Source organism: Protopterus annectens, chromosome 3.part1 (genome assembly GCF_019279795.1).
Source record: "Protopterus annectens isolate FY-2018-M chromosome 3.part1, PAN1.0, whole genome shotgun sequence".
Lineage (NCBI taxonomy): Eukaryota > Metazoa > Chordata > Ceratodontiformes > Protopteridae > Protopterus > Protopterus annectens.
Window position 1 is genome coordinate 26,068,853 of NC_056732.1, and position 26,182 is coordinate 26,095,034.

The 26,182-nt window shown below is 45.2% G+C and overlaps 1 protein-coding gene across 1 annotated transcript in view; it reads right to left on the reverse strand.

Moving 5' to 3' along the window:
• LAMA1 (laminin subunit alpha 1) overlaps positions 1-26,182 on the reverse strand; it is a 3,417,884-nt gene that overhangs the window by 2,074,755 nt on the left and 1,316,947 nt on the right. Inside the window, exon 20 of the mRNA XM_044066516.1 lies at positions 24,591-24,718. Coding sequence (XP_043922451.1) covers positions 24,591-24,718 — 128 coding nt within the window. The remainder of the gene's footprint in view (positions 1-24,590; positions 24,719-26,182) is intronic.

The following is a 26,182-nucleotide window of genomic DNA, read 5'->3' on the forward strand; positions in this document are numbered from 1 at the left end:
ACATAACTTCTAAATCTGAAGTAGGAGATTCATTTGTCTGCAACCTGTGGGACAGAGTCCCCAGCTACCTGAATCTTGGGCGGCCGTCATGGAAGGATATTCCGGAGCACTGCGGAGCCAAAAGATGCTCTACCTCTAGATGTGATATCCAGCTTGTAATGAGAAATAAATGTATGGGATGAAGCCCAAGTGGCTGCTGAACAAATGTCATCCAGAGGAATCCTAGCCTTAAAGGCCGCTGAGGTAGAAACTGACCGGGTTGAATGGGCATGGACTCCCTCCAGTGCGGGCCTCCCAGAGGCTTGATAAGCTAGCAGAATACACTGCGAAATCCAGCGTGACAAGGAGACTTTGGAAATTGGCTTACCCAGATTGAATTTGGCAAAGGAAATGAACAACTGGTTGGATTGCCTATGACCAGCTGTCCTGTTAAGATAAAAACGAAGCTGCCTGTGAACATCCAAGGAATGCAGCTTGTATTCACCCTTGTTCTGATATTTAGGAAAGAAAACAGGGAGGTTAATGGACTGATTAATGTTTGCTTCTGAGGCTACCTTAGGAAGAAAGGAGGGATTGGTCCTGAGGTATATGCGGTCCGGATGGAAGACCAAGTAAGGAGGCTTTGAAGATAAGGCTTGAAGTTCAAACTCTTTTGGCAATAATGGCCACTAAGAAAGCAGTCTTAAGGGATAAAATTTAAGATCTACTGTGGCAGGTTCGAATGGAGGAGCGGTCAAGGCCTGAAGAACCAAGGACAGATCCCAAGGAGGAACCGCTTGCTTGACAGGGGGCCTAAGGAGAAAGGTGCCTTTAAGGAAGATTTTACACAATTTGGCAGACATAAGTGGTCCAGAGTCATGACCAACATGATAGTGAGAAATGGCCGCATGCTGCACTTTGACCATGGAACTACTGGCACCATCATTAAAGAGAGTGGTTAGGAAGTCTAACACCAGAGGAAGGGGAACCGTGAAGGGATCTAGACCTTGCCGCTCCACCCAAATGGAGAATCGTTTCCATTTACTGCGGTAAACTTTCCTGGTAGATGGTTTATGAGCCGCTACCAAGATGGCCTTAACGGGAGACGAGATACCGGGAGTCCTAATTAGGAGTGGAACTGGAGCAGCCAAGCGGTTAGCTTCAGGTTGTCCAGATTCGGAGTTGGTAGGTTCGATGGATGCGATATCAGATCCGGAATGGGATCTAGAATCCAAGGTGGATTCACCGATTGAGACCTTAGGAAAGGGAACCAGATCTGTCGAGGCCAGAATGGGGCAATGAGGATCATTCTGCACCCCAACCGAGAGGCTTTCTGAAGAACTTGGAGCATCAGAGGCAAAGGGGGGTAAGCATAAAGAAGACCGGGAGGCCAAGCATGCACCAGAGCGTCTCGGGAATCCCTGGAGGAGGGATTAGAGCGAAAAAACTGTCGCACTTGGTGTTTAAGGGAGACGCAAAAAGATCGCAACAAGGAGTTCCCCACCGTGCGAAGATACGTTAAGCTACTAGAGCATTGAGAGACCACTCGTACGGGGAGAGAATGGTGCGACTGAGCTTGTCCGCCAGGGTGTTGGACCAACCCGGAATATGCGTTGCGATGAGAAAGCGGTTGGTGGAGATTGCCCATTCCCACACTCTCATGGCTTCTCGTCATAAGGGATAAGACCTGGTTCCCCCCTGTTTGTTGATGTACCAGACCACCAACATGTTGTCTGACTGAATTGCAATTGTTCCCAGGGGAAGAAAGGCCTGAAGTGCTCGCAACACCAAGAGCACTGCTCTCATCTCTAGAACATTGATATGCAGGGAGGTCTCTGAGTCGTTCCACGTGCCTTGGACCGTCCTACCTGCAAAATGCCGCCCCCACCCAAGGCGGGAGGCGTCCGTGGTCACCGTGGTGAGAGGGGGAGAAGCACAAAAGGGGCGGCCTCCGTGGAGATCCTGTGAGTGGAGCCACCACAAGAGGGACCGCTTGCAAGCCTTGCTGATCGCAATGGGATGATGCAGAGGTAGAGCAAGGTAAGACCACTGAACTTGAAGTGTCCACTGAAGGACCCGCATGTTGAACCTGGCGAGAGGAAGAAGAGATATTGCTGCCGCCATGGGCCCTAGAGCCCTCAGGACCAATTCCGCCGGAACAGAGCTGGAGTGGAGGATGGCCCGCACCTGGAGTCGCAAACTCTGAATTCTGTCAGCTGTGAGGAAGGCTCTTAACTCCCTCGTGTCTAACCTGGCACCTATAAAATCTATCAACTGAGTAGGGGCCAGGTTGGATTTTGCTACATTTATTGTGATGCCCAAGCGGGGAGCTAGATGAAGAAAGGAGTCTCGCGCCAATGCTAGTAGATGCCTTGTTGGGGCGGTAAGGAGCCAGTCGTCCAGGTATGGGAAGACCTGCACCCCCTGAAGCCTCAGGTGGGCCGCAACCACTGCTAATACTTTGGTGAACACCCTGGGGGCTGTGGTGAGACCAAAGGGAAGGACCCTGAACTGGTAGTGACTGGCTCCCAGTCGGAAGCGAAGAAACCTCCTGGAGCATCTGTCCATTAGTATGTGGTAGTACGCATCCTTGAGGTCTATAGAGCACATCCAGTGATTCTTTCCCAGAAGGGGAAGGATGGATTGCAAGGTGACCATCCGGAACTTCTCTTTGGGAACTGCCAGGTTTAACAGGGACAGGTCTAAAATTGGTCTTAGGTCCCCCGTCTTCTTTGGCACTAAAAATAACCTGGAGTAGAACCCTGATCCAATCTGGTCTGGGGAGACGGGCTGGATGGCTCTTTTCCCAGCAGATGGCCAATTTCTGCCAAAGCGGCCTCCCACTGACCGGGTGGAACGTCAGGGAGGGATTTTAATTTTGGAATGTGATGAAAGGGGATCTTGTATCCTCTGGATATAATGCGGAGGACCCAGCGGTCTGATGTTATGGACTCCCATGCCGCTAGGTGCTCCGAAAAACGTCCCCCGACTGCCTCCAGAGTGGAGCAGTCGGGCAACCCTTCAGGGCTGCTGCGCGGGCCGTTCAGAGAAAGGTTCCCTGGACCCGAAGTTCCTGGGAGCCCCTCTGCCCCTGGGGCGACATCCTCCCTGTCCTCCTCTGTCACGGAAGGACTGGTTGTCCGGAGCGGGTTGGGATTGCTGCGACTTCCGGAACCACATCTTCTTCTGGCCCTTTTGGTTCCTAGAGTAGGACCTCTGGGGCACAGAGAAGCGGATTCCGACGGCAGACAGCGTCTTCCCGTCCTTTTCACTCTGGGTCAAGGTTTCGCGAACCGTCTTGCCAAAAAGGGCAGAACCATCGAAGGGGGCGTTCGCGAAGGACGCCTTGAAGGGCTCCGTGAAATCGCAATGGCGGAGCCAGGCCTGGCGTCTTGTGACTAGGCCTACTCCTGCAGCTCTACCGGCTCCCTCAGTAGCATGGGACAGTAACCGCATAGAGGTATTCGTCACAGATCGAAGAGTGGCCATACGGGTGGAGTGCAAAAGTTTGTCCTCCTCCGACATGGACTCAGGGGGGGATGCAGCGTATTCCTTAATAAGATCGCGCTGCATCCTGATCACATGTGCCAAGTAGTTGAGCGCCCTCACTGAGAAGGTCACAGAACTAAACATTCGCTTCCCCAAGCGGTCCATCATCCGAGACTCCTTGCTCGGAGGGTGGCCTGAGGGACTCTCCTGAGCGAGTTCCCTCTTGGTGGCTGCTGCCGTCAACATGGCATCTACAGGGGGCCCCTTAATCCAGTGGGCACGTTCTGCAGGGGGGCTAAGGATTCGGTCTGGCCTTTTGGGGATTGGCTCCACGGTGTCCGGTTCCTTCCATGCCCTGGTGGTAATGAGGTCCACCAGGGGGTCGGCAGGAGGGGACACCCAAGAGGTAGACGGGTCCGCTTCGAATGCCTCCAAGAACACGGACTCGTCCGAGGAAGACTTGGGGGCAGACCCCCCCCCTTATGCAAAGCATTTCCATGATGTCTCCAAAGGAGACATCCTCGGGGGGTGATCTTGGGGAGCCTTCCCCTTCTTCCAAATCCGTGTCTTCAGTTAAAGACTCGGGGGAGTCTATGTGCCTCCTTTTACACGTATGCTTGCGAGGGGCTTCCTCGGGGGGGGGGGCTGTCCGAGGAGCCCTCACAAGCAGTGTCTTGTTCCAAAGGAACAGCTTGGGGCACTGAAGCGGGCTGTCCCAGTGGCCAGATGGTGGAAGCCTGACCCAGTGCAGATGGAGCGCGGGACGGAGCCGAAGCAAGTGCCGGGGGTCCGGAAGCCCTCTCCACTACATCAAAAGCTGAGGGGGAGCCAGCCTCGACCAAAGGATCCGAAAGTCGGCTCCCCCTCGGATCCGAAGAGTGGATCGGAGCCGGCCCCGAGACACTCGGATCCGAGGGACAAGTGCGCTCCGACACAGACGGCGCCGAAGGCACACTGAATCCCCCGGATCTGTAGCTCGGAGCCAGGCTCCGAGAGGTCGGATCCGAAACACTCGAGGGCAGGGTCAGATCCGAAGTACCTAGTACTATCGGAGCCGACCCACCCCCGGCTCCGAAGCTGCCCGGATCGGAACGCTCCGAACCCGGGTAGCGGGTCGGAGAAGGAACTATAGGCTTGAAAAATGGGGTTGAGCTCCCCCCCAGAGTGGGGGGGAGGCAGGAGCACTCCCATCTGCATCTGGGCCTGGATGAACCTTCTCATCATCCGGTCCAGATCGGCGTCAGAAAGGCTATACGTGGATCTCGAAGAGGCTACCGAGGTAGGCCTAGAGTGCCACCTCGATAGCCTCGACGGAGATCGGGTCTCCTCCTCCTCAGGCCCCGGTGAAAAACAGACCGGAGCCGAGGGGGGGGGGGAGAGCCAGTAGCCAAGGAGGCCAGAGGAGAAGCCCGCTTAGCTGGCGGGGCTGAAACGGAGGTCTCGGCCCGCCGCTTGTGGTGCTTCTCTCTCCAGTCCTTTTTTCTTGCCTCTCTCCTCCAACCCAGCAGCGGGAGGTTGAGTCCCAGGTGGAGGAGGGGGAGCAGGCGAGGAGGGAACTGAAGCCACGGTTCCCACCACAGGAGCGGGAGCCGAAGCCGAGTCCGGGGGAAGAAGTCCCGCCAGGACCAGCTTCGACCTCCGCTCCTTCAATGCCCTGGGGTTGAACCCTGTACAAATGGAACATCCAGAAGTGAGGTGTTCAACCCCAAGGCATCGAACGCACCGAGTGTGGCCATCAGCAGGGGATAGCTTATGGCCACACTCGGAGCACTTGGAGAAAATTGCCTTAGGGGCTTCTGACATGATAAAGTCTTTTTTTTTTTAACAAGGAAAAAAAAAACAAAGACAGAGACTAGTACTACACTAGTACACACACAAGGCCTCACACAATACAGTCACACAGAAACTCCGACCAGCGAGGGGAGGGTATAAACTAAAAGTTTTTAAAATTAAAAAATTTTAGGCTGAAACTATAAAAATATAAAGGAGAACCTAACACAATCACTCAAATATCACTACAACTACTCAATAAAAGCTTTCTTTAAGTACAAAAAGACACTTAGCTGAAGAGCTCAGAATCCAAGACCTGGTTACCAGCGCGGCAAACTAGATCTGAGGTCATGTAGGGAGAACAGGGCATTATGGGTGAGGGGAGGAGCTAGGAGCTCGGATCCATAGCTGGTAAAACCATGCCGGTTCGGATCCGATATCGGATCCATAACCCACAGGTTGCAGACAAATGAATCTCCTACTTCAGATCATACGTTTCCCGTAGCTGTCCATAGTACGAGACACTTTATTCGGCGGATGGACAGAAGAAGTTTCTGCAAATTCCTTCTTGGTGGCTGCTACCACCACCATAGCATCAATGGGAACAACTCTGGATAAGAAGAGTCTGTCTTCAGAGGCTGTTACGAATTTATCAGGCCTTCACGGAACTGGTTCTATCGTGTCTGGAGAACTCCATGCCTTTCGACTCACTACGTGGAATAGCAGGTCGAAAAGAGGAGATACCTAAGATGTGGAGGGTCGGGAACCAAATGCATCCAGGTACACTAACTCATCTTCAGAAGGGGCAAGGGACTGCCAGTCACCCCTCTGTCTAAGGATCTTTAAGATGTCTGAAAAAGAGACATTTTCAGAGGGAGACCATAGGGAACCTTCTGAATCATCTAAGTCTGTGCCTGGTGTCAAGGACTCAAGGGAGTCCACATGTTTCCTCTTTCAAGTCCTCTTCCGAGGGATCTCCTCTGGGGGATGCTCAGGGGAGATTTCGGAAGAGGTGGGATCGCTCAATGGGGCATCCTGAAGCTTGGGTTCCCTATGCTTGGGCGGAGGGGAGGCTCGGAGGTGGACACCGGCAGCGAAGGCAGAGGAGCCAATGGAGCCGAGGGTGGAGCTGTCTTAGCAGACAGCATGCTCCTCATCATCTCGAATGCATCATGGTCCTAACCTGAAAGAATCTCCGGTTCTGAAGAAGCTGGAGACTTCCTCCGAACAGAGGGCAACGGCTCTGAGGCCGATGTAGGAGCCGAGCTGACCTGCGCCGAAGCTACAAGAGGAAGAGAAAGGTCGGATAAGAATCCGATGCTGGTCCCCCCCATCAGAGCCAACGAGGGAGCGTCGGCTCCCAGAATCCTCAATAGAAGGGGTTATCGAGGAGATTGGAGTGGTAGTCGGAAACGAAAGACCAGAGGAGGTTACCGGAACAGACGGTTCCACCACTAAATCTTCCATATACTCCGGCTCCGAACTCAGAAGAGTCGAAGGAGGAATCGAGACTGTTTTGGTTGGGCTGTCGACACCATTTCCACATTTGGGATGGGCCCGAAAGTATTTTAGCTAATGCTGGTGTCCTAAGAAGCCTCTGCACCACCCTATCCACATCATCATCCGAGAGGCTGTTGGATGATCGAGAGGAATGGGTTGAAGACAGGTGACTGCCTGCCACATATTGTAATAAAGGAGACTGTGGAGCAGACCGCACCGGTTCCAAGGCAGGAGACCTGGATCGCTTGTGAGACCTTACTAGCTCTGAAACAACAGATGGAGCTGTAGGTGAGAGTGTCTTGTCGGAACCGACCGTCGGGTCCGACTTAGCTTGTAGCTTGCCCTTCTCTTTAGACGGATCCGAACTCAAAGCCAAAGAGGATGAAGGCTTGAGTTTCTCCAGTTTTTTTGCTGGCTGAGTCCCCTCCATAGCAGCATCAAAGGGGCCCTTCAGTAAACCTCTTAAGATTAATTTGTTCTTTCTTTCCTGCAAGACTCGTGAACTAAATGCATGGAAAATAGAACAGGAATCCTGCAGGTGAACAGGCCCTAAACAATACACACAACTCGTGTGCCCATCCGTAAGGGACATCTTTTGACAGCAAGAATCGCACTTTTTGAAACCTGAAGGTTTAGATTCTTTGGTAGAATCTTTTGACATAATGTCGAACAGCAGTATCTAAGCTAGACAAAGACAAACAAAAATACTACCAACACGAATAACTTGCCAATAACAGACAACCCCCCCCCCTTTTTTTAAACACAGACAGGAAAAAAAAGAGAAAGGGGGAGAATCTCTAAGTTAAACGGTGAACTCCCCACCTAAGGAGAGCCTCTAACTTAAACAGCAACTCCTTAAACTGGAAAGAAGGCAAGAAAAAACTAAGAACTCTCTAAGTTAAATGGGTTTAGAAGAGAAGAAAGAGCGAGAAAGACCCAGATGTCAGATGCCCCCTTAATGGGAAGCAATAAAACATATATATACATATATACAAGGATATACCTCCAATAAAAAAGCAAATACAAAAAAAAGCTTTTAAGCATAGTAAAGGAGCATAGAGGTATAGCCAAAGAAATTAGGGGGCTGGAGGGTGGGTAACCAGAACATCTACATTTATGGTAAGTGTACACAACTGTACTATGTTCTTCGTGTTTCACTGTTGCAGTCATCACATTTGGGTAGATTCCCAAAGCTAAGGATGGGAGGAGGAACTTAGATAGCATTAGGGCCAGCTATAAGACCCTGCAAGACTGCAGTGGTAAAGCCGCTCTGGATTTAAAGAAAATTGGCAAATGGTAATGCTTGGTGAAGGTATGTACAGAACTCCAGGTAGCAGCTTACAGGATGTCCCTGATAGGGACACCTCTGAGAAAGGCTGTAGCGGTAGATGCAGCCCTGGTTGAATGGGGTCTGATGCCCTGTGGGATAGGTTTTCCATGGTGCTTATAGCAGAAATGAATGCAATGGCCTATCCATTTAGAAATGGTTTGCTTTAAAATAGCCTTCCCCTCTGTCCCCGCAACAAATGCCACCAGCAGTTGTTCAGATATCCTTTGAGGTTTAGTCCTGTCCAAGTAAAATCTAAGTTGTCTGTGCACATCTATGGAGTGCAGTATCCGTTCCTCTTTGTTCTGTGGATTAGGAAAGAAGGTTGGCAAATGAATGGACTGATTGAGAGCCACACTGGATAACACCTTGGGCATGAAGGAGGGATTGGTTCTGAGGGACACCCTGTCCACATGAAAGATGATGAAAGGCTCCACTGCCACAAGGGCTTGTAATTTGGATACCCTTCTTGCTTAAGTGATTGCTAAAAGGAAGGCTGTTTTCCAAGAAAAGAATTTCAACGCTGCACTTGCAGTTGGCTCAAAAGGAGGAAGAGTGAGTTTCTCCAATACAAAGTTAAGGTCCCAGGCTGCAGTTGGGGCTCTCCTGGGTGGACTTAAATTTTTGGCCCCTCTAAGGAACTGCCTGAGCAATGGATGAGAGAAGAGGGGAGGTTCTGTGTTATAATGAGCTGAAATGGCTGAGGCATGAATTTTGATGGAGGAAAACGAAAGGCCCTTGTGAAGCATCTCAGTTAAGTATTGTAAAATCTGAGGTAAGATGGGTCCTGCTGTGCTCATCCCTTGAGACTGGTTCCAGGCACAATTCCAGGCACAGAATATTTTCCATTTTTCAGCATAAGATTTTGTAGTACTAGGGATCCTTGCCTATAAAATTATATCCATCATTGGTTTACTGAGGGATGGTAAGTGAGAGATTAGGTAATTAGCCAGGCTGCTAGGTTCACGATTTGAAGCTGAGGGTGCAGAATCTGGTTCTCCTGCTGAGACAACAGGGTAGGGGTCGGAGGCAGGTGCTATGGGGCCAACAGTGATACACTGCGCAAGAGGGGGTACCAGTGTTGGCGTGGCCAGTCTGGTGCAATCAATATCGTCCTTGGTTTGTCCTGTTTGAACTTTAACAATACTTTGAAGAGGAGAGGCAGAGGAGGAAAGGCATAAACTGTTTTTTCCAGCTGAAGGACACAGCATCCACTTTCAAAGCTTGTTTGTGGGGAGTCCTTGTGCAAAATTTGTCCATTTGGTAGTTCTGGGGGGGAGGCAAACAGGTCTATATCTGGGCTCCACCATATGTTTGTCAACATGTTGAAAATCTTTGGTTCCAGTTTCCACTCATGTGGATCCATGAGGTTTCTGCTTAGTCCATCTGCCAGTGTATTTAGTTTTCCTGGCAGGAATTGAACTTGTAGATGCACGTGGTAACTCAAGGCTGTGTTCCACAATGCCATGGCTAGTCTGCAGAGGGGGTAAGAATGGGTACCCCCTTGCTTGTTTATGTACCACATAACAGTGGTGCTGTCCGTCTTTACCAATAATTGTCCTGGAAGAATGTGGTCTTTGAAGGCTGTCAGAGCATTATGTACAGCTAACATTTCTTTTTGATTGATATGCAGGTGCATTTGATTTGGGTTCCATTTGCCCTGAATGCACTTCCCTGCCAGGTGAGCCCCCCATGCATAGTCAGATGCGTCTGTTGTTAGGGTTTGGGCAGCAGGGGATAGAGTGAATGGTAGTCCCTTGTTTTGGTGGCAAGCCTCTGCCCACCAAAGAAACTCTAGGCGTAGGCAAGGTATGATAGGAATCATTGCTTCTAGATCCTGAGAATGTTGACATCATAGGCTTTTTAAATACCACTGTAGTTTCCTCATATGCAGTCTTGCATATGGAATTAGTAGAATGCAGGAGGCCATGAACCCCAAGGCTTGCAGTATTTGCCTTGCAGATTGCAGGGTTTTCGTGGCCACTAGTTTGAAGTAAGCTGTCAACTGAATTTGTTTCTCTGACGTGAGGAAAGCCATCTGGGAAGTTGTGTTCAAGCTTGCTCCCAGGAATACAATTTGTTGGCAGGGTACCAGATGTGACTTTGTTTCGTTTATGGTGTACCCGAGACAAGTTAACACCTTTTGTACAAACGCCAGATGATTCAAAGGTATGTCCTGGCTTTCTGCCTGAATTAGACAATCGTCCAGGTATGGGTATATTTGAATTTTTCTTTGCCTGCAAAATGCAATGACAGGCACTAGGCACTTTGTGAATACCCTGGGTGCAGTAGATAAGCTAAAGGGCAGTGCAGAGAACTGATAGTGCATGTAGCCTGCTTTGAAGCATATGTATCTTCTGCAAGATTCCCTGATTGGGATGTGCAGGTAGGCTTCCTTTAAATCTAGTGTTGCCAACCAGGCATCTTTGCCTAGCACAGGAAGTAGCTGGTGAAGAGTTAGCATCTTGAATTTGGGAATCACCAAAAAAGTGTTTAAGGTAGAAAGGTCCAGGATAGGACACCATGAATCATCTTTTCTGGGTACCAGGAAAAGTATTGAATAAAAACCTTGTCCCTTTTCCTCTTCTGGTACAGTTTGAATAGCCTTCATGCTTAAGAGAGAGTACTTGCTTTTGAGCCTCTTCCCATTGTTTTGGGGGTAGATCTGGCCAACCGTTCGGGGTTGGTAATGTGTGGAAGTGAAATCTGTCTCCTTGGGAGACTACATTTAAAACCCATTTGTCCTGGGTACTGAGTTCCCAGTTTTTGGCCTGCAGCGCAATCTTTCTCCCTAAAGGAGCAGTCAGTTGAGAAGTGCTTGGAAGTTTTAAAGTCAAGTCATTGAGACAGCTTTCCATGGGGGGAGTCTTACTACTCTCTGATTTGGAAGTGGAAACCCCCCACTGCTTAGTCTTGTGCATACCCCTGGGACTAAAACCTGGGGGTTCTGCTGGTTCTGGATTTGGGTTGAGAAGGCCTGGAAGAGGCAGGAAAGGACCAATTCTTAGAGGGCCAATGCCTACTAAATCTTGGAGGCTGAACTTGTAGGAAATCTTTAACTGTTTGCATAGATTTAGCTTTTTCCTCCATCTTTTTAAGAACTTCCTCTGCTTTGTTGCCAAACAGGCGGTCTTGGTTTAAGGGAATAACCAGTAATTTAGCTTTAACATGATCTGGCAAAGATTGTTCCTTAAGCCAAACATACCTTCCAAGTACAGAGCCAGTGACAGCAGCCCTGCAAGAGGCCTCTAGTGAATCAAACCAACATTGCAAAGTATGTTTTCCAACCTGTTCGGCAGTATGCATTAAGTCCTGTAAATCTTTATTTTCAGTACAGTCAGAAATCAACATCATTTTCTGTTTAAGCGATCCAATAATATGTTGCTGATATTTTAACATAAATGACAATTTAAGGCCCTAATGGCCAAGGTTGCAGAAGTGTATGCCTTCTTACCCCATCTAACCAGCACCCTGGAGTCTCTATCAGAAGGGGTAGGATTTTTGGCAGTAGTAGCCTTAATGCCCGTGGGTCCCTGTGAAATAGTCTCAGGATCCGCAGTAGGATTTTTAAAAAGGAACTTGTAAGAATCAGGAACCCTGTAATATCTATCAGGTTTTCTGTGAGCAGGAGGCAAAGAATCAGGGGCCAAACTAGATTCCGAAAAGGCATCATCAACTATGTCGAGTACAGGAGGGATAGCTAAAGGACTGTGTTGAGGCACTAAGAAGTCCCTAAGCCTCTTTTTTTTGAATCAGAGTAATCCTGGCTTTCCTAGCGGAAATGCTCCCTAAGAGTATGCAAGGTTTCATCAAAAGAGAAATCCTCTGGAGGGGATGCAGAGGGAATAGAATCCCTGACGACCTGACGTCACGGAAGAAGAGAGAGCAACCGATGCAGGACCCAAGACTTTGTTAATCAAGCTGACTGAGGGCTACTGAAAGCAGATAACACAGATGTGATGACTGCAACAGTGAAACACGAAGAACATCAAGGAACAACTACTATTACAAGTTAGATAAGATAAATAAGAAATTTTTCTACAAATATACAACAAATAGAAAAATACTTAGCCTGAGCCAGTATTCGCAATCACGACGCTGCAAGCAACAAAAGAGATCTGGGTAACTACCGCTAGGCATGCTGGGATATGGGCTAGACTCGAGCCAGTGAACGCTCCCAAGCTATAGTATACGGTCGAGTCACACATGAACAAAGGCAAGATATGCACAACATAACATTTAACGTTTTGCTGACAGATTTGATAGTTAATAAGGAGGGGGCTGTTGTAACTTTGGTAGGATGAAATAGCATAAATTTTGTTTTGTTGGGGTTCAGGATAAGGTGGGAGTTAGTTAGCCAGTTTTCGATTGCAAGGAATGAGTTTTGGGTGAGGACTTGTAGTTCTTGAACAATAGGGGCAGTGCAAATTACTGTGGAGTCATCGGCATTCTGAATTAGGGATGCCTGTGGGATGAGGTGTGGAGGTTACTTGTGAATAATGAGAAAAGGAGGGAACCTAGTATAGAGCACTGAGGGACACCTATAATAGTAGGTAAAAGGAGTGACGGATCTCCTTGCCATTGTACCGCCTGCTGTCTGTTGAGTCAAATAGTCTTGGAACCAGTTAAGTGAAGATTGGGAAATGTTAAGTGAAGAAAGGGTGGTAAGCCATATCGAAGGATTTCGAAAATAGAGGATACCTATCTGTGATTATTTCTGCCTTGACTTATTGTGTTGATAAAAGATAACAGGGCAGCAGTTGTACTGTGATTTGGACGGAAACCATGTTGTGATTGGGTTAATAGGTTACCTGTATGCAGGTAGTGCATGAGTTGTGTGTGGACAATTCTCTCTAATATTATTAGACAGTCTCTCTCTCTCTCTCTCTATATATATATATATATATATATATATATATATATATATATATATATATATATATATATATATATACATACACACACACACACACACACACACACACATATATATATATATATATATATACACACACACACACATATATATATATATATATATATATATATATATATATACACACACATACATACATATATATATATATATATATATATATATATATATATATATATATATATATACATATATACATACACACACACACACACACACATATATATATATATATATATATATATATATATATATATACATATACATACATACACAGATATATATATATACACACACACACACACACACATATATATATATATATATATATATATATATATATATATACATAGATATATATATATATATGGGTCTAGGACTATTCACTGAAAGCACATTTCACTGAAAGTCAAATGACTGTGCACAAATCACTGAAAGCACAATTCACTGAAAACACAGTTCACTGAAACACATTTCACTGAAAGTTATATATGGCCTTTTCCCCACTGTAGTGCGACCCTGGAGTTAGAATATTTAGTAAGGGGGGGTGTGGGGGCACCACCCCCACATAGTTTGGATATATATTAAGTAATTTATTGAAATTGCAAGTATCCATGTGTATAGCTCAAAATATTTAAAATAGGTGCCCCCACATCCCCCCTTACTATATATTCTAACTCCAGGGTTGCACTACAGTGGGGAAAAGGCCATATATAACTTTCAGTGAAATGTGCTTTAAATGAATAGTCCTAGACCCATATATATATATATATATATATATATATATATATATATATATATATATATATATATATATATATATATATATATATATATATATATATGTATGTATATATATATATATATATATATATATTTATTTATTTTTATTTTATTTTACATTTGTTGACCGGGAATGTCTGGCTGAGCCGAGGCCCTTTTTCAGCAGAGGCCCGGGGAGAAAAGCTCCAGTGCATACAAGTATAACATTAAGTACATTAGTATAGATTTTACATGAGTCGAATACAGCTAAATCTTATACGGATAACAATTGGTTGTACATATATTAGTTAAGCAGAAAGGAATATAAAGTACAAAAATCAGATGTTTTTTTTATCAAATCAGACCAGTAGTTATGTGAGTATTACAAAGAGAAGTACACAGACTGAGGAAAAGTGAGAGTTAGTTATAGTTATAACTGTAGAGTCATCAGCATATTGTATAATAGAGGGGTGTGGGCAGGAGGTATAGAGCAAGTTTGTAAAGATATTGAAAAGTAATGGCCCTAAAATGGATCCTTGAGGGACTCACACTTGTATTTGTAGTGGAATGGATAGAGCAGTATTCCATTTTACAGATTGGAATCTCTCTCTAAGACAGCTTTCAAACCATGCCACTGTATCAGGAGAGAAATTGAGGTTGGATAGTTTGTTTAGTAGTGGAGAGGGAGAGACAGTATTGAAGGCCTTACAGAGGTCAAGGAAGAGACAGGAGATACGTTTATGGTCATCTCTGGCCAAGGAAATAGTATTAAGAAAGGATAGGAGTGCCATACAGGTACTATGCTTTGGTCAAAACCATGTTGAGTAGGTGTAAGTAGGTTTTCCTGTGAGAGATGATCCATGACTTGAGTATGAATACAATTTCAAGAACTTTAGATAGAGTGGAGAGGATGGCAATAGGCCTAAAGTTAGAGATTTCAGTGGAGTTACCTCATTTGTGGATAGGTATGGTATAGAAGTGTTTCCAGATGGAAAGTACTTTAGATTCTAAGAAGGAGCGGTTTATGAGGATACAGATAGGATAGGCAAGTGAGTGGGCAGCTGACTGGAGAAAGTAGGGTGGGATGTTATCTGCAGATACACAGCAGGGTTTAAGTTTGGAGAGTAAGGTATGGATGTAGGTTGTAGGGATGGGCTTGAGAGAAAAGATTTTTAGAAAGAGTTGCTGTAGAACAGAAAGCTGGGTTTGTGGTGTTCTTTGTATTGGAGCTATTTGAGTTAAAGAGACTGGATACTGATTCAACAAAGTAAGTGTTGAAGGTGTTTGCTGTGTCTTCTGGTGTCTTTTCTGGGGTAGGGTTGGGTGAGGTAGGGTTTCCCAGATGGAGCATTTGATTGATTGTGTGCCAAAATGTTTTTGGGTCTGATTTTAGTGTTGAAGGGGGGTTACAGTAGAATTCTTTTTTGTCTTTGTTGATTAGTCTTTTGACCAGGTTTCTTTGTTCTTTGTAGATCATAGGGATTTTTTGTTTGAAGCCATTTTTTTCCAGGATTTATCTCTAGACTTCATGAGAGTTCTTGTGTTTTTTTTAGTCAAGGAGATATTTTAGCTTTTGTCCTGATTTTACGAGGTGGGGCTAGTGAGTTAACGATATCCAGAAAAGTAGAGTTGAAAGCAATGACAGCCTCATCTAAAGGAAGCTGAGTGAGGAAGTCCCAGTTTACTCTAGATATTAGAGTGTTAAATGTTTCCGGGTTAAAATTGGGAGAGATTATGCCTGGTAAAAAAATTGTGTGGTTTTGGGAGGTGACTAGTATATCTTAGCACTTTTACAGGTGAGTGGTCACTCAGGGAATCAGGAAATAGTTTCAGGATTGTGATATTTGGATGGAGCTGAGACAAGTATCCAATCTATGAGGGTATTTGTAGTGTGGGTGTTGTTAGATTGTGTTGGCCTAGTAATTAGCTGGGTAAATCCATATAGATTAATATTGTGCATGGATCCAGGGTTATTAAGGGTTAGCCAATTGATGTTCATGTCACCAAGGAGGATTGTTTCATTTGGGATATTCAGGGAAAAATAGGAGAGAATGTTTTCCAGTATTAGAATATTATCAACTGGTGGAATGTAAGTGGCTACTACCGTGATTGTAGTGTAGTTGTTTAGTTTAAGGTTAACTGCCAGTGTTTCTGCTGGGAAGAAAGATGGCCTTGGACGTGTGATGAGAGAAATAGTGAGATTTACTAGAAGAGACTAAGGCAACTCCCCCACCCTTTGTGTTCATTCGGTCTAGGCGAATCATGTTATAGCCGGTGGGGATGATATCTTTATTTAGGTCGTGTGGTTTAAGCCAGGTTTCTGTCACCGCAATGACATCAGGGGTATGATTTGCTATCCAAGCATGGAACTAAGTTTGTAGAGAATGCTTCTGGTATTAATAGAACAGAAGGAGATTTGTTTTAATGGAGGAGTTAGAGGAGCTGAGGTGGGAGGGATGTTTGGACTAGAGGTAAGGTTTGGGTTTGGACCTGGGTTTGGATGAATACCACCTGCTATAAGTATAGTGGTGGGGAAACTTTTGGATTTTGGAATGAGTGGGTAGTATCTAATAAGGTTTGTCTTGTTTATTGGAGTTAGGGAGTAATAAAGGGGTATTTTTATTTTAGGGACTAGAACGTTTAAGGGTAGGAAAGAGGGAGAGATGATGAAGTCAGTTTTTGAGTTAGGTTGATCATTTGGGAGTGGGTTGGTGGGGTGTTTATGGAAGGAGGGTAATGGTGCATGGGGTGCAGTGAGATGATGTAAGAAGATTAGTTGAAGAAGTAGAAGGTTTGTGAGCATTAAGGTATACATAGTGGGAGATCAGATATAAGAAAGAGTAGAGAATGGGGTTTGATTGAGGAAAAGGGGGAAAAAGTAGGTGTGGTGGAAGTGAGAGGGGGTAGAGGTAGGTTTAGGAGGTGGTTGTATACAAGAGGTTGGTACATATAGGGTTTAGTTAATGAATGAGGTGGAAGGTGGAAGTGAGTGGGGGGTAGAGGTAGGTTTAGGAGGTGGCTGTGTACAAGAGGTTGGTACATATAGGGTTTAGTTAATGAATGAGGTGAGAGGTGGAAGTGAGAGGGGGTAGAGGTAGGTTTAGAAGGTGGCTGTGTACAAGAGGTTGGTACATATAGGGTTTAGTTAATGAATGAGGTGGAAGGTGGAAGTGAGTGGGGGGTAGAGGTGGGTTTAGGAGGTGGCTGTGTACAAGAGGTTGGTACATATAGGGTTTAGTTAATGAATGAGGTGGAAGAGGGTGAAAGTTGGGGAGGAGAAAGTATGACAGTAGGATGGTGTGGTGTAGGAGTGGGAGTGTATACACATGTATATGTGTGTGTTTGTGTGTGTGTGTGTGTGTATATACATACATATATATATATATATATATATATATATGTATATATATATATATATATATATATATATATATATATATATATATGTGTGTGTGTGTGTGTGAGAGAGTGTGTATGCGCGCATGTGTGTGTGTGTGTGTGTGTGTGTGTGTGTGTGTATGTATATATATATATATATATATATATATATATATATATATATATATATATATATATATATATATGGTCTACTTCACCCTGTCGAAGGCTGACAATATCGAAGCTGATATTGTCAGCACCAAAATGTCGAAAGCAAAAGTCATCGAGCGTGTAAATGGAAATCTCCATAAGGGGAGATTTCCATTTACTGCTATGTAGTGCGATCTCGGAGTTGGTATATTTAAGTAGCGGGGGGGTTGTGGGGGGTGCAGGGGGGCTTGCCCCCCTGTATAGAGCAATTTGTGTTGTGTTTGGGTGGTTTTTTTTTTGTGTGTGTGTGTTCGATGTTCGAGGGTTTCGACATTTTCGTGCCGATTATTACGCTGTCGACAGTTTGAGTTTTCGACAGCGTAATATAAACACTCTCTCTCTCTCTCTATATATATATATATATATATATATATATATATATATATATAGATATAGATATATATAGATATAGATATATACATATACATACATATATGTATATATATATATATATATATATATATATATATATATATCACACACACACACACACACACACACGTGAATATAACTAGAAAGTTAACACTATAACGAGAGAGAGAAACTCTCTCAGTTGGAGGAGGAAGCCAGCTGGTAATCTGAAAAGGATACAATAAGGCTGAGTAGAGCTCCTTCACACATCCAATAACTTCATGTGGTAAATGAGATCTGGCACCTACGGTGGAGTCCAGGTAATTATACGTAGGGGAGGAGTCAGAGCTCTGGATCGGAAGAAGCTTCAGAGTCAGTGCCAAGGTCGGATCCGACAACTCATATGTTTGAAACAGATGAAAATAGACAACAGTGGATGTACTACAAAACATACTTGACATTAATAATATCACAGGGGAAGATGATTACTACAAAACAGACTTGACGCTAGTGACATCGCAGGGAAGATGACTGCTACAAAAAGTACAGTTTTGTACCTACCATAAATGTAGATGTCCGAACTGGATAGCATCTGCAGTCATAACAACTGGGTTGTCCTGTCGTCAGGCAGCCCTTCAGTCGGCCGGATTCCAAAGTCCGGGTCCGGCCTCGGCTGATGTCGCACTTCACCCGACGTCATCTTTGTTGGTCTTCGGGTATAAAAGCATCAGCCGACGCCATTTTCTTCAGTGTTTCTTGCCCCAGATGCCAGAAGCCCTCTTGAAGGCTAAAAATTTTGGATAGATGCCAATGTTTCCAAAAAGATAGAGGTAAACACAAAAATAAGCATGTATGTACATAAATACAAACAAATACACCATGAAAGACTCCCCCCCACTAGCTAGCTATTAGGAGGGTAAACACCCTAGGAGTACCACAGAGGGGAAGGAGGGAGGGTAATCCTGACTGCAGATGCTATCCAGTTCGGACATCTACATTTATGGTAGGTACAAAACTGTACTATGTCCTTCATGGATGCATCTGCAGTCATAACAACTGGGTAGAATACCATAGCCAACTAGGGAGGAGGATAAAAGTAGATTATGGTGTGTTTAGGATCCCTTGCAGTACAGCAGTGGCAAACCCTGCTCGGGATCTGGAATATAGAGGCAAATTATAATGCTTGGCAAATGTATGCACGGAGGTCCAAGTAGCCGCCTCAATAATGTCTTTGGTAGCCACTCCTCGTAAGAAGGCTGTGGTAGTGGCTGTTGCCCTTGTAGAATGAGGTCTTATGTTCTGTGGAATTGGTTTTCCATGGAAGGAGTAACAGAATCGTATGCAATTTCCTATCCATTTGGAGATTGTCTGTTTGGAAATAGCTTTTCCTTCCCTTCCTGTTGCATAGGCTACGAAAAGTTGGTCAGTCTTTCTGCAACTTTTTGTTCTGTCCAAGTAGTAGCGTAGCTGTCTATGTACATCCAAGGTATGCAGTATTCTTTCCCCTCTGTTTTGTGGGTTGGGAAAGAAGGTAGGTAGGTGGATTGCCTGGTTTAAAGACACTCTTGATACCACCTTAGGCATAAATGTAGGATTAGTCCTCATGGACACTCTATCTTGGTGGAAGATTAGGAAGGGTTGCACTGCCATTAAGGCCTGTAGTTCTGATACCCTCCTTGCTGAAGTAATTGCCAGTAGGAAAGCAGTTTTCCATGACAGGTGTTGTAGGTCTGCTGTTGCTGCTGGTTCAAAGGGTGATAGTGTCAATTTTTCTAGCACAAAGTTTAAGTCCCAAGCTGGCAATGGTGGTTTCCTTGGAGGTTTTACATTCTTGATTCCTCTGAGGAACTGCCTGAGCAAAGGGTGTGAAAAAACAGGTGGATCAAAGCTGTATTCTGCTGAAATAGCTGATGCATGAATCTTGATGGAGGAGTAGGACAGGCCTGAATGAAGAAGTTCGGCCAGATACTCCAGAATGTTAGGCATATCTATGTTTGACACATCTTTTCCTCTTTCAGAACTCCAAATGACAAACCTTTTCCATTTCCCAGCATAGTTCCTTCTTGTTGAAGGCCTGCGTGCTTCAAGAATAATGTCTTTAACTCTTTGTGAAAGTTCTGGATTAGCAGCTGCTATGTGATGTTCCATGCAGTCAGTTGCAACGTTTTTAGGTTTGGATGCATGGTGCTGTAGTTGTTCTGAGTTAGCATCAAAGGCATCAGGGTATTGGCCACATATTGTTCGGAGACATGCTCCTCAGCAGTGGGTACCAGTGTTGTCTTGGCCAGGTTGGAGCTATCAGGATTATCCTTGGACGTTCTTCCTTGATTTTTAGTAGTACTTTGTGTATCAAGGGAAGAGGTGGGAATGCATATGCTGTTAGGCCTTTCCAGCTGAAGGAGAGCGAATCCACTTTCCATGCTAGTGGGTGGAATGTCCTTGTGCAGAATTTTTTGAGCTGGTGATTGAGAGGTGATGCGAATAGATCTATCTGAGGCATTCCCCATTTCTTCGAGATGGTCTTGAAGATGTCCGGGTGCAGCTGCCATTCGTGGGCATCCGATGTGGTTCTGCTTAATATATCTGCTAGAGTGTTTTCTTTTCCTGGTATAAATATTGCCTGTAACTGGATGTTGTAGCTGAGTGCCAGGGTCCACAGCTCCAAAGTCATTCTGCATAGGGGGTATGAATGAGTACCTCCCTGTTTGTTGATGTACCACATGACTGTGGTGTTGTCTGTCCTTATCATCAACTGGCCCTCCTTGAGAAATGGTCTGAACTTTTGGATTGCCAGTTTTACTGCCAGCATTTCTTTTAGGTTGATGTGCAGGTGAAGTTGATCCTGTGTCCACAATCCTTGTACGCATTTGTCCAGCATGTGGGCCCCCCATCCTAGGTCTGAAGCGTCTGTTGTGATGGTCTGGCTTGCTTGACATCTGCGAAAGGGTAGGCCTGGGTTTGACTGGCATGCCTGAGCCCACCATAGGAACTCCTGTTTTAAGCATGGTATTAGTGGGATTTCTGTTTCTAGGCTGTGTCTGTGTTGGGACCATAAATTCTTTAGGTACCACTGTAGTTTTCTCATATGTAGTCTGGCAAATGGAACCAAGATTATGCATGATGCCATGAAACCCAAGGCCTGCAGTACCTTTCTTGCTGTTAACTTGTTCAGTTTTGTTAGTGCCAAGAAGTAAAGAGGGAGTTCTTTTTGTTTTCTGTAGTTAGGAATGCCATTTGTCTTACTGTGTCCAATTCCTCCCAAGAAAGTCCTTGTCTGGGATGGTATCAGTCTTGACTTTTGTAAATTGACTGTGTATCCCAGTGCTTGCAGCAAGTAAATGACCCTTTGTAAATCTGTTGTCAGCTTGCTTTTGTTGTCTCCTTGTAGCAGGCAGTCGTCCAGGTATGGATAAATTTGAATTCCCTGTAGTCTGCAATGGGCGATTACTGATGCCAGGCATTTTGTGAATACTCTGGGCGCAGTAGATAAGCCAAAGGGCAATGCTGAGAATTGATAGTGCTCTGATCCTGCAAGAAATCTGAGGTATCTTCTGCAGATTGGTCGAATGGGGACGTGCAGGTATGCCTCCTTGAGATCTAGAGTTACCAGCCAACACTCCTTGCCCAGCATGGGAAGAAGTTGCTGTAGGGTCAGCATTTTGAATTTTGGGACAATGATGTATGTATTTAAGGTGGACAGGTCGAGAATTGGTCTCCAACTTTTTTCCTTTCTTGGAACTAGGAATAGTCTGGAGTAGAACCCCTTTCCTTGCTCTGCTGTTGGCACTTTTTCCACAGCTCTCATGTTTGCTAACTCCATTATCTGTTGAAGAGCCTCTGTTTTTTGATTTGGAGGTAGATTTGGCATTCCTCTTTTGACTGGTAAAGTGTGGAAGTGGAACCGGTAACCTTGATCTATGGTTTGTAAAATCCACTTGTCCTTTGTTATGTGGTGCCAGTTTTTTGAAAATAAGGTTAGCTTTCCGCCTAGAGGAGCTGCTATTTGTTCCCTGGTAGGCGGATTTAGGATTAAGTCACTGTGGTTGTCTTGATGTAGTGGCAGAGGTTGAGTCTGTGCCTCTGTTGTTACCTTGCCACTGTCGTCCTCTGTAGGCACCTCCCCTGGATTGGTTTCTGCCTCTGGAACGTCTATTCCTGCCCCTTTGAGATCTTGTGGAGTCAGGAAAGGACCAATTTTTGGCAGGCCAGTTCCTGCTAAACCTTGGGGGTTGAACCTGCAAGAAATCTTTAACTGTTTGGACTGATTTTGCCTTTTCTTCCATTTTCTTCATAACCTGCTGGGCAGGTGTACCAAACAAACTTGTCTTATCCATAGGAGCATCTAGCAACTTAGATTTAACATGATCCGGTAGAGCTTGCTCCTTTAGCCATGCATGCCTTCTAATTACTGTGCCAGTCATGGCTGATCTAAATGAAGCCTCCAGTGCATCATAGCCACATTTTAAAGAATGGTTACTAACCTGCTGTATGTTATTTACCATTTCTAATACATATTTCCTATCAAGAAGTTCGTCAGTGGTTAGCTTTTTAGTTAACTGATCAAGCATAAACTCTTGGTATTGTATCATGTGAAACTGACAATTTAAAGCTCTAGCTGAGAGAGTGGCTGAAGTGTAAACCTTTTTACCCCATCTGTCTAATGACCTTGCTTCCCTTTCAGAAGGAATAGGGTTTTTAGCTATGGTCGCGGCTACTGCCTTGGGACCCTGGGATATAGTTTCGGGGTCTGCAAGAGGGGCCTTGTAAAGGTGGTGATGAGTATCTGGCACCCTGTAAAATCTGTCTGGTTTGGCAGGGGCTGGGGGTAAAGAATCTGGAGCGGAGCAGACATCATTGAAAGCATCATCCACCACAGAGAGAACAGGAGGTATAGCTAAGGGCCTGTGCTGTGGAAGGTGCAAAAGGTCCTAAGTCTTTTCTGGAGTCTGAAAAATCCTGTTGCTGCCATTGGAACTGCTCTCGCATGGCATGTAAGGTTTCCCCAAAGGAGAATTCTTCTGGTGGGGAAGCAGCTGGAATGGATTCTTCAGCATCAGAATCTTCAAAATTGGAGAAAGGAGCCTCTGGCTGGTCAGTTATGTCTGATTCATCAGCAGAATCATCAGAGGACACTGGCTCAGGGGGCTCTGCCCTAGGTCTCTTCTCTGGGGGCTGAGAGGCCCTGTCTGGGTGAGATTGAGATCCTCTAATTAATGAAATTAAATCTTCTGCCAAAGTAAGCATTTGAGAAGTAGAAGAGGGCCTGGTTGAGGGGGGTTTAACAGGCACTGTCTTAGTAGTCTTGGCTGCTTTGGCCCTGGCGAAGGCCTTAATGGACATGGCTGCTGGAGGCCTAGCAGCACCACGTGCTGGGGTAGAGACATCCAAGGGAATGGTGTCTGATAAGTCAGTGGCAACCACCGTAGTGGATAAAATTTCTGAGGCCGATTCAAGAGTGGTAGCAGGGGCCTCAGCTGTAGAGATAGATTCAGCTGTATTTTGATCAGTTTTCTCGGTTTCGGCCGAAACCGAGACACTCGCGGTTTGCTTAACCATGGTTTCGGCCGAAACCGCGGACCGCGAGTGTCGGTCTTTTCTTTGCGTTTTTGGCAGAATGCGTAGTCGGAGGATCCGACGGCATAATGTACGCAAAATCAGAACCGAAAAACTGTTCTGCAAACTCCGACCGACGCCTAAGCGTTCGTCGGTTGAAAGAAGCACAGGCTGAACAGGCTGCTACGTCGTGGGCTGGGCCTAAACAAGGCAGGCAGTAAGAGTGGAAATCTTTATGAGGTATTTGTTTCCCACAGGTTAAACAATTATTAACTTTTTCTGACATCGGCTGAGGCAAGAAAGAGTCCCCAACGGGGTACTTAGCTTTAGAAGTCTTCGAAGTAGTATTCGGTAGAAGTAATCTCTGGATCCGACCGACCGGCACTTGCGAACAGCTTCTGCTTCGGGCGCCACGCGGCAAGAAAGACTGAAGAAAATGGCGTCGGCTGATGCTTTTATACCCGAAGACCAACAAAGATGACGTCGGGTGAAGTGCGACATCAGCCGAAGCCGGACCCGGACTTTGGAATCCGGCCGACTGAAGGGCTGCCTGACGACAGGACAACCCAGTTGTTATGACTGCAGATGCATCCATGAAGGACATCTGACCTGGCGCTAATGACATTACAGGGAAAATAACTACAAAACCAACCTGACACAGATGACATTGCAAGGAAGATGATTACTACAAAACCGACCTGATATTAATAACACTGAAGGGGAAATGACTACTGCAAACCAACCTGATGCTAATGACATCGCATGGAAGGTAACTACTACAAAACAGACCTGATGCTAATGACATCGTATGGAAGTTGACTGCTACAAAACCGGCCTGACCTTAATGACATCGCAGGGAAGATGATTACTACAAAACCAACCTGACGCTAACTGACCTATGTTAATGACATCGCAGGGAAAGTGATCGACTGGACATCACAGGGGAAGATGACTACTAGAAACCAGATTATGTTTATGACATTACAGGTGTAGATGAGCACTGCAAAACAGACTTGATGCTAATGACACTGTAGAGAAACTGACTACTACAAAACAGCAAGGGAAGATAACTGCTACTAACTCTTCCTAACTAGCTGCTATACATTAGTTGTTTCTATTAAACAGGAAGTGACAGTGTAAAAGGAAATTAGATGAGGATCAGCTGTTTACAAGTAAGCTGGCATGTCTTTTTTCTCTCCTTCTAAAGGATATAAACTGCAATGCAAAAGATTTTTAGTAATGTGCACAACACACAATATTCTTCAAAAAAGAACAATGCTGCAACAAACTTTAAAGAACAACTTTCAGATGGTCTTGTGTATCCATGCTCCTCACCTGCTCTGCTGCAGTAGCGTACCGTAGGATGCCTTGATGAGGATGTGATCCACGTTACTCAGCACATTGAGGAAGTCAGCTCGGGTAACTGGCTGATCAGACACTGAATTGAAGTATCTCCAATGGTGCTTAAAGAGAAAAGAAAGTGATTCAAATCGGGAACCTCTTCTTTTTTTAAACACCTTTACTGTCATCACTTTTGACATAGCCAGATTTACATTTATATAAAAGAATCAAACTGTATTAACAAGTTCAGATTTACAAACATTATACTTCATGTATATTGCTATATATCATATAACCTAAGCAACATTACATAAATTATTCAATTCCTGCTTTTTTAAGCAAGAAATATTTTTATTAAACCACCACTTACGACATAGGCAATCATACATTTATATAAATGAAAACAAACCACACCGACACAACCCTAGTCGCAAGCATTTCACATCACAAACCATACTGATACACAAAATAGTTGTGTAAAATCTTACCATAACCATAGATGTCCTTCTCTTCCATGTTGCAGTATTCTTAGTGTGGTATTTCCCGCCTCAGGCAATCTGAACGTCATCTCCTATACAAAAGCTTAAGCCTGGCTGCTGTAGGTGCGTGGGACATCACACGTAGGGCCACAAACTAGGGACCTTAAATGTGACGTCTGCATGCACAGACCTCAGAATTTAAATGCCCAGTCGGACAGTCCCATAGAGAATAACAAGAGATGTCAGCTAGAGGTGCAAATGCTGGTTAGTCTGCCCCTGATGTAGGGTAGAGCTTCAGAGTCCCCTAAAGATATCTCAGTAGTTCATAAGAAGGATAGGTGGGTGGGAAGGAATACTGCAACATGGACGAGAAGGGCATCTATGGTTATGGTAAGATCTTACACAACTATTCTATGCACTTCTATTCGTATGTTGCAGTATTCTTAGTGTGGGAGAGTACCACAGCTTAATTAGAGGGAAGGGTGGAGGTAGATGTAGCTGACTCCACAAAACCCTGCAGGATTGCTCTAGCAAACACAGCCCAGGCTCTGGAGACATGGTCCAATTTGTAGTGTCTGGTGAAGGTGTGAATTGTGGACCAGGTGGCTACGTCCAGGATGGAGGCTGTGTCCAGGCCTCTGGTAGAGTGTGCTCTTACCCCCTGGGGTAGGTGCTTGCCATGGTGGGAGTAACAAAAGAAAACTTTTCCTGACCCAACAGGAAATGGTTTGTTTGGAGACTGCCTTGCCCAGGGCCCTAGGGTGGAAGGATACAAACAGTTGGTTAGATTTTCTGATGGACTTAGCTTTGTCTAGGTAGAATCTTAGTTATCTGTGCACATCCAGGGAATGGAGTATTCTCTCACTGTCATTGGCTGGAGAGGGAAAGAAGGTGGGCAAGTGAATGGATTGGTTTAGGGACAGTTCATTGACCACTTTAGGCATGAAGGGAGGATTAGTGCGTAGGGTCACCCTATCCTTGTGGAAGACAGTGTAAGGAGAGCAGCCCATAAGAGCTTGTAACTCTGACACTCTTCTAGCTAAGGTAAGGGCCACTAGCAGTACAGTCTTCCAAGTACATATTTTGAGCGTAGCAGCACTAGCTGGT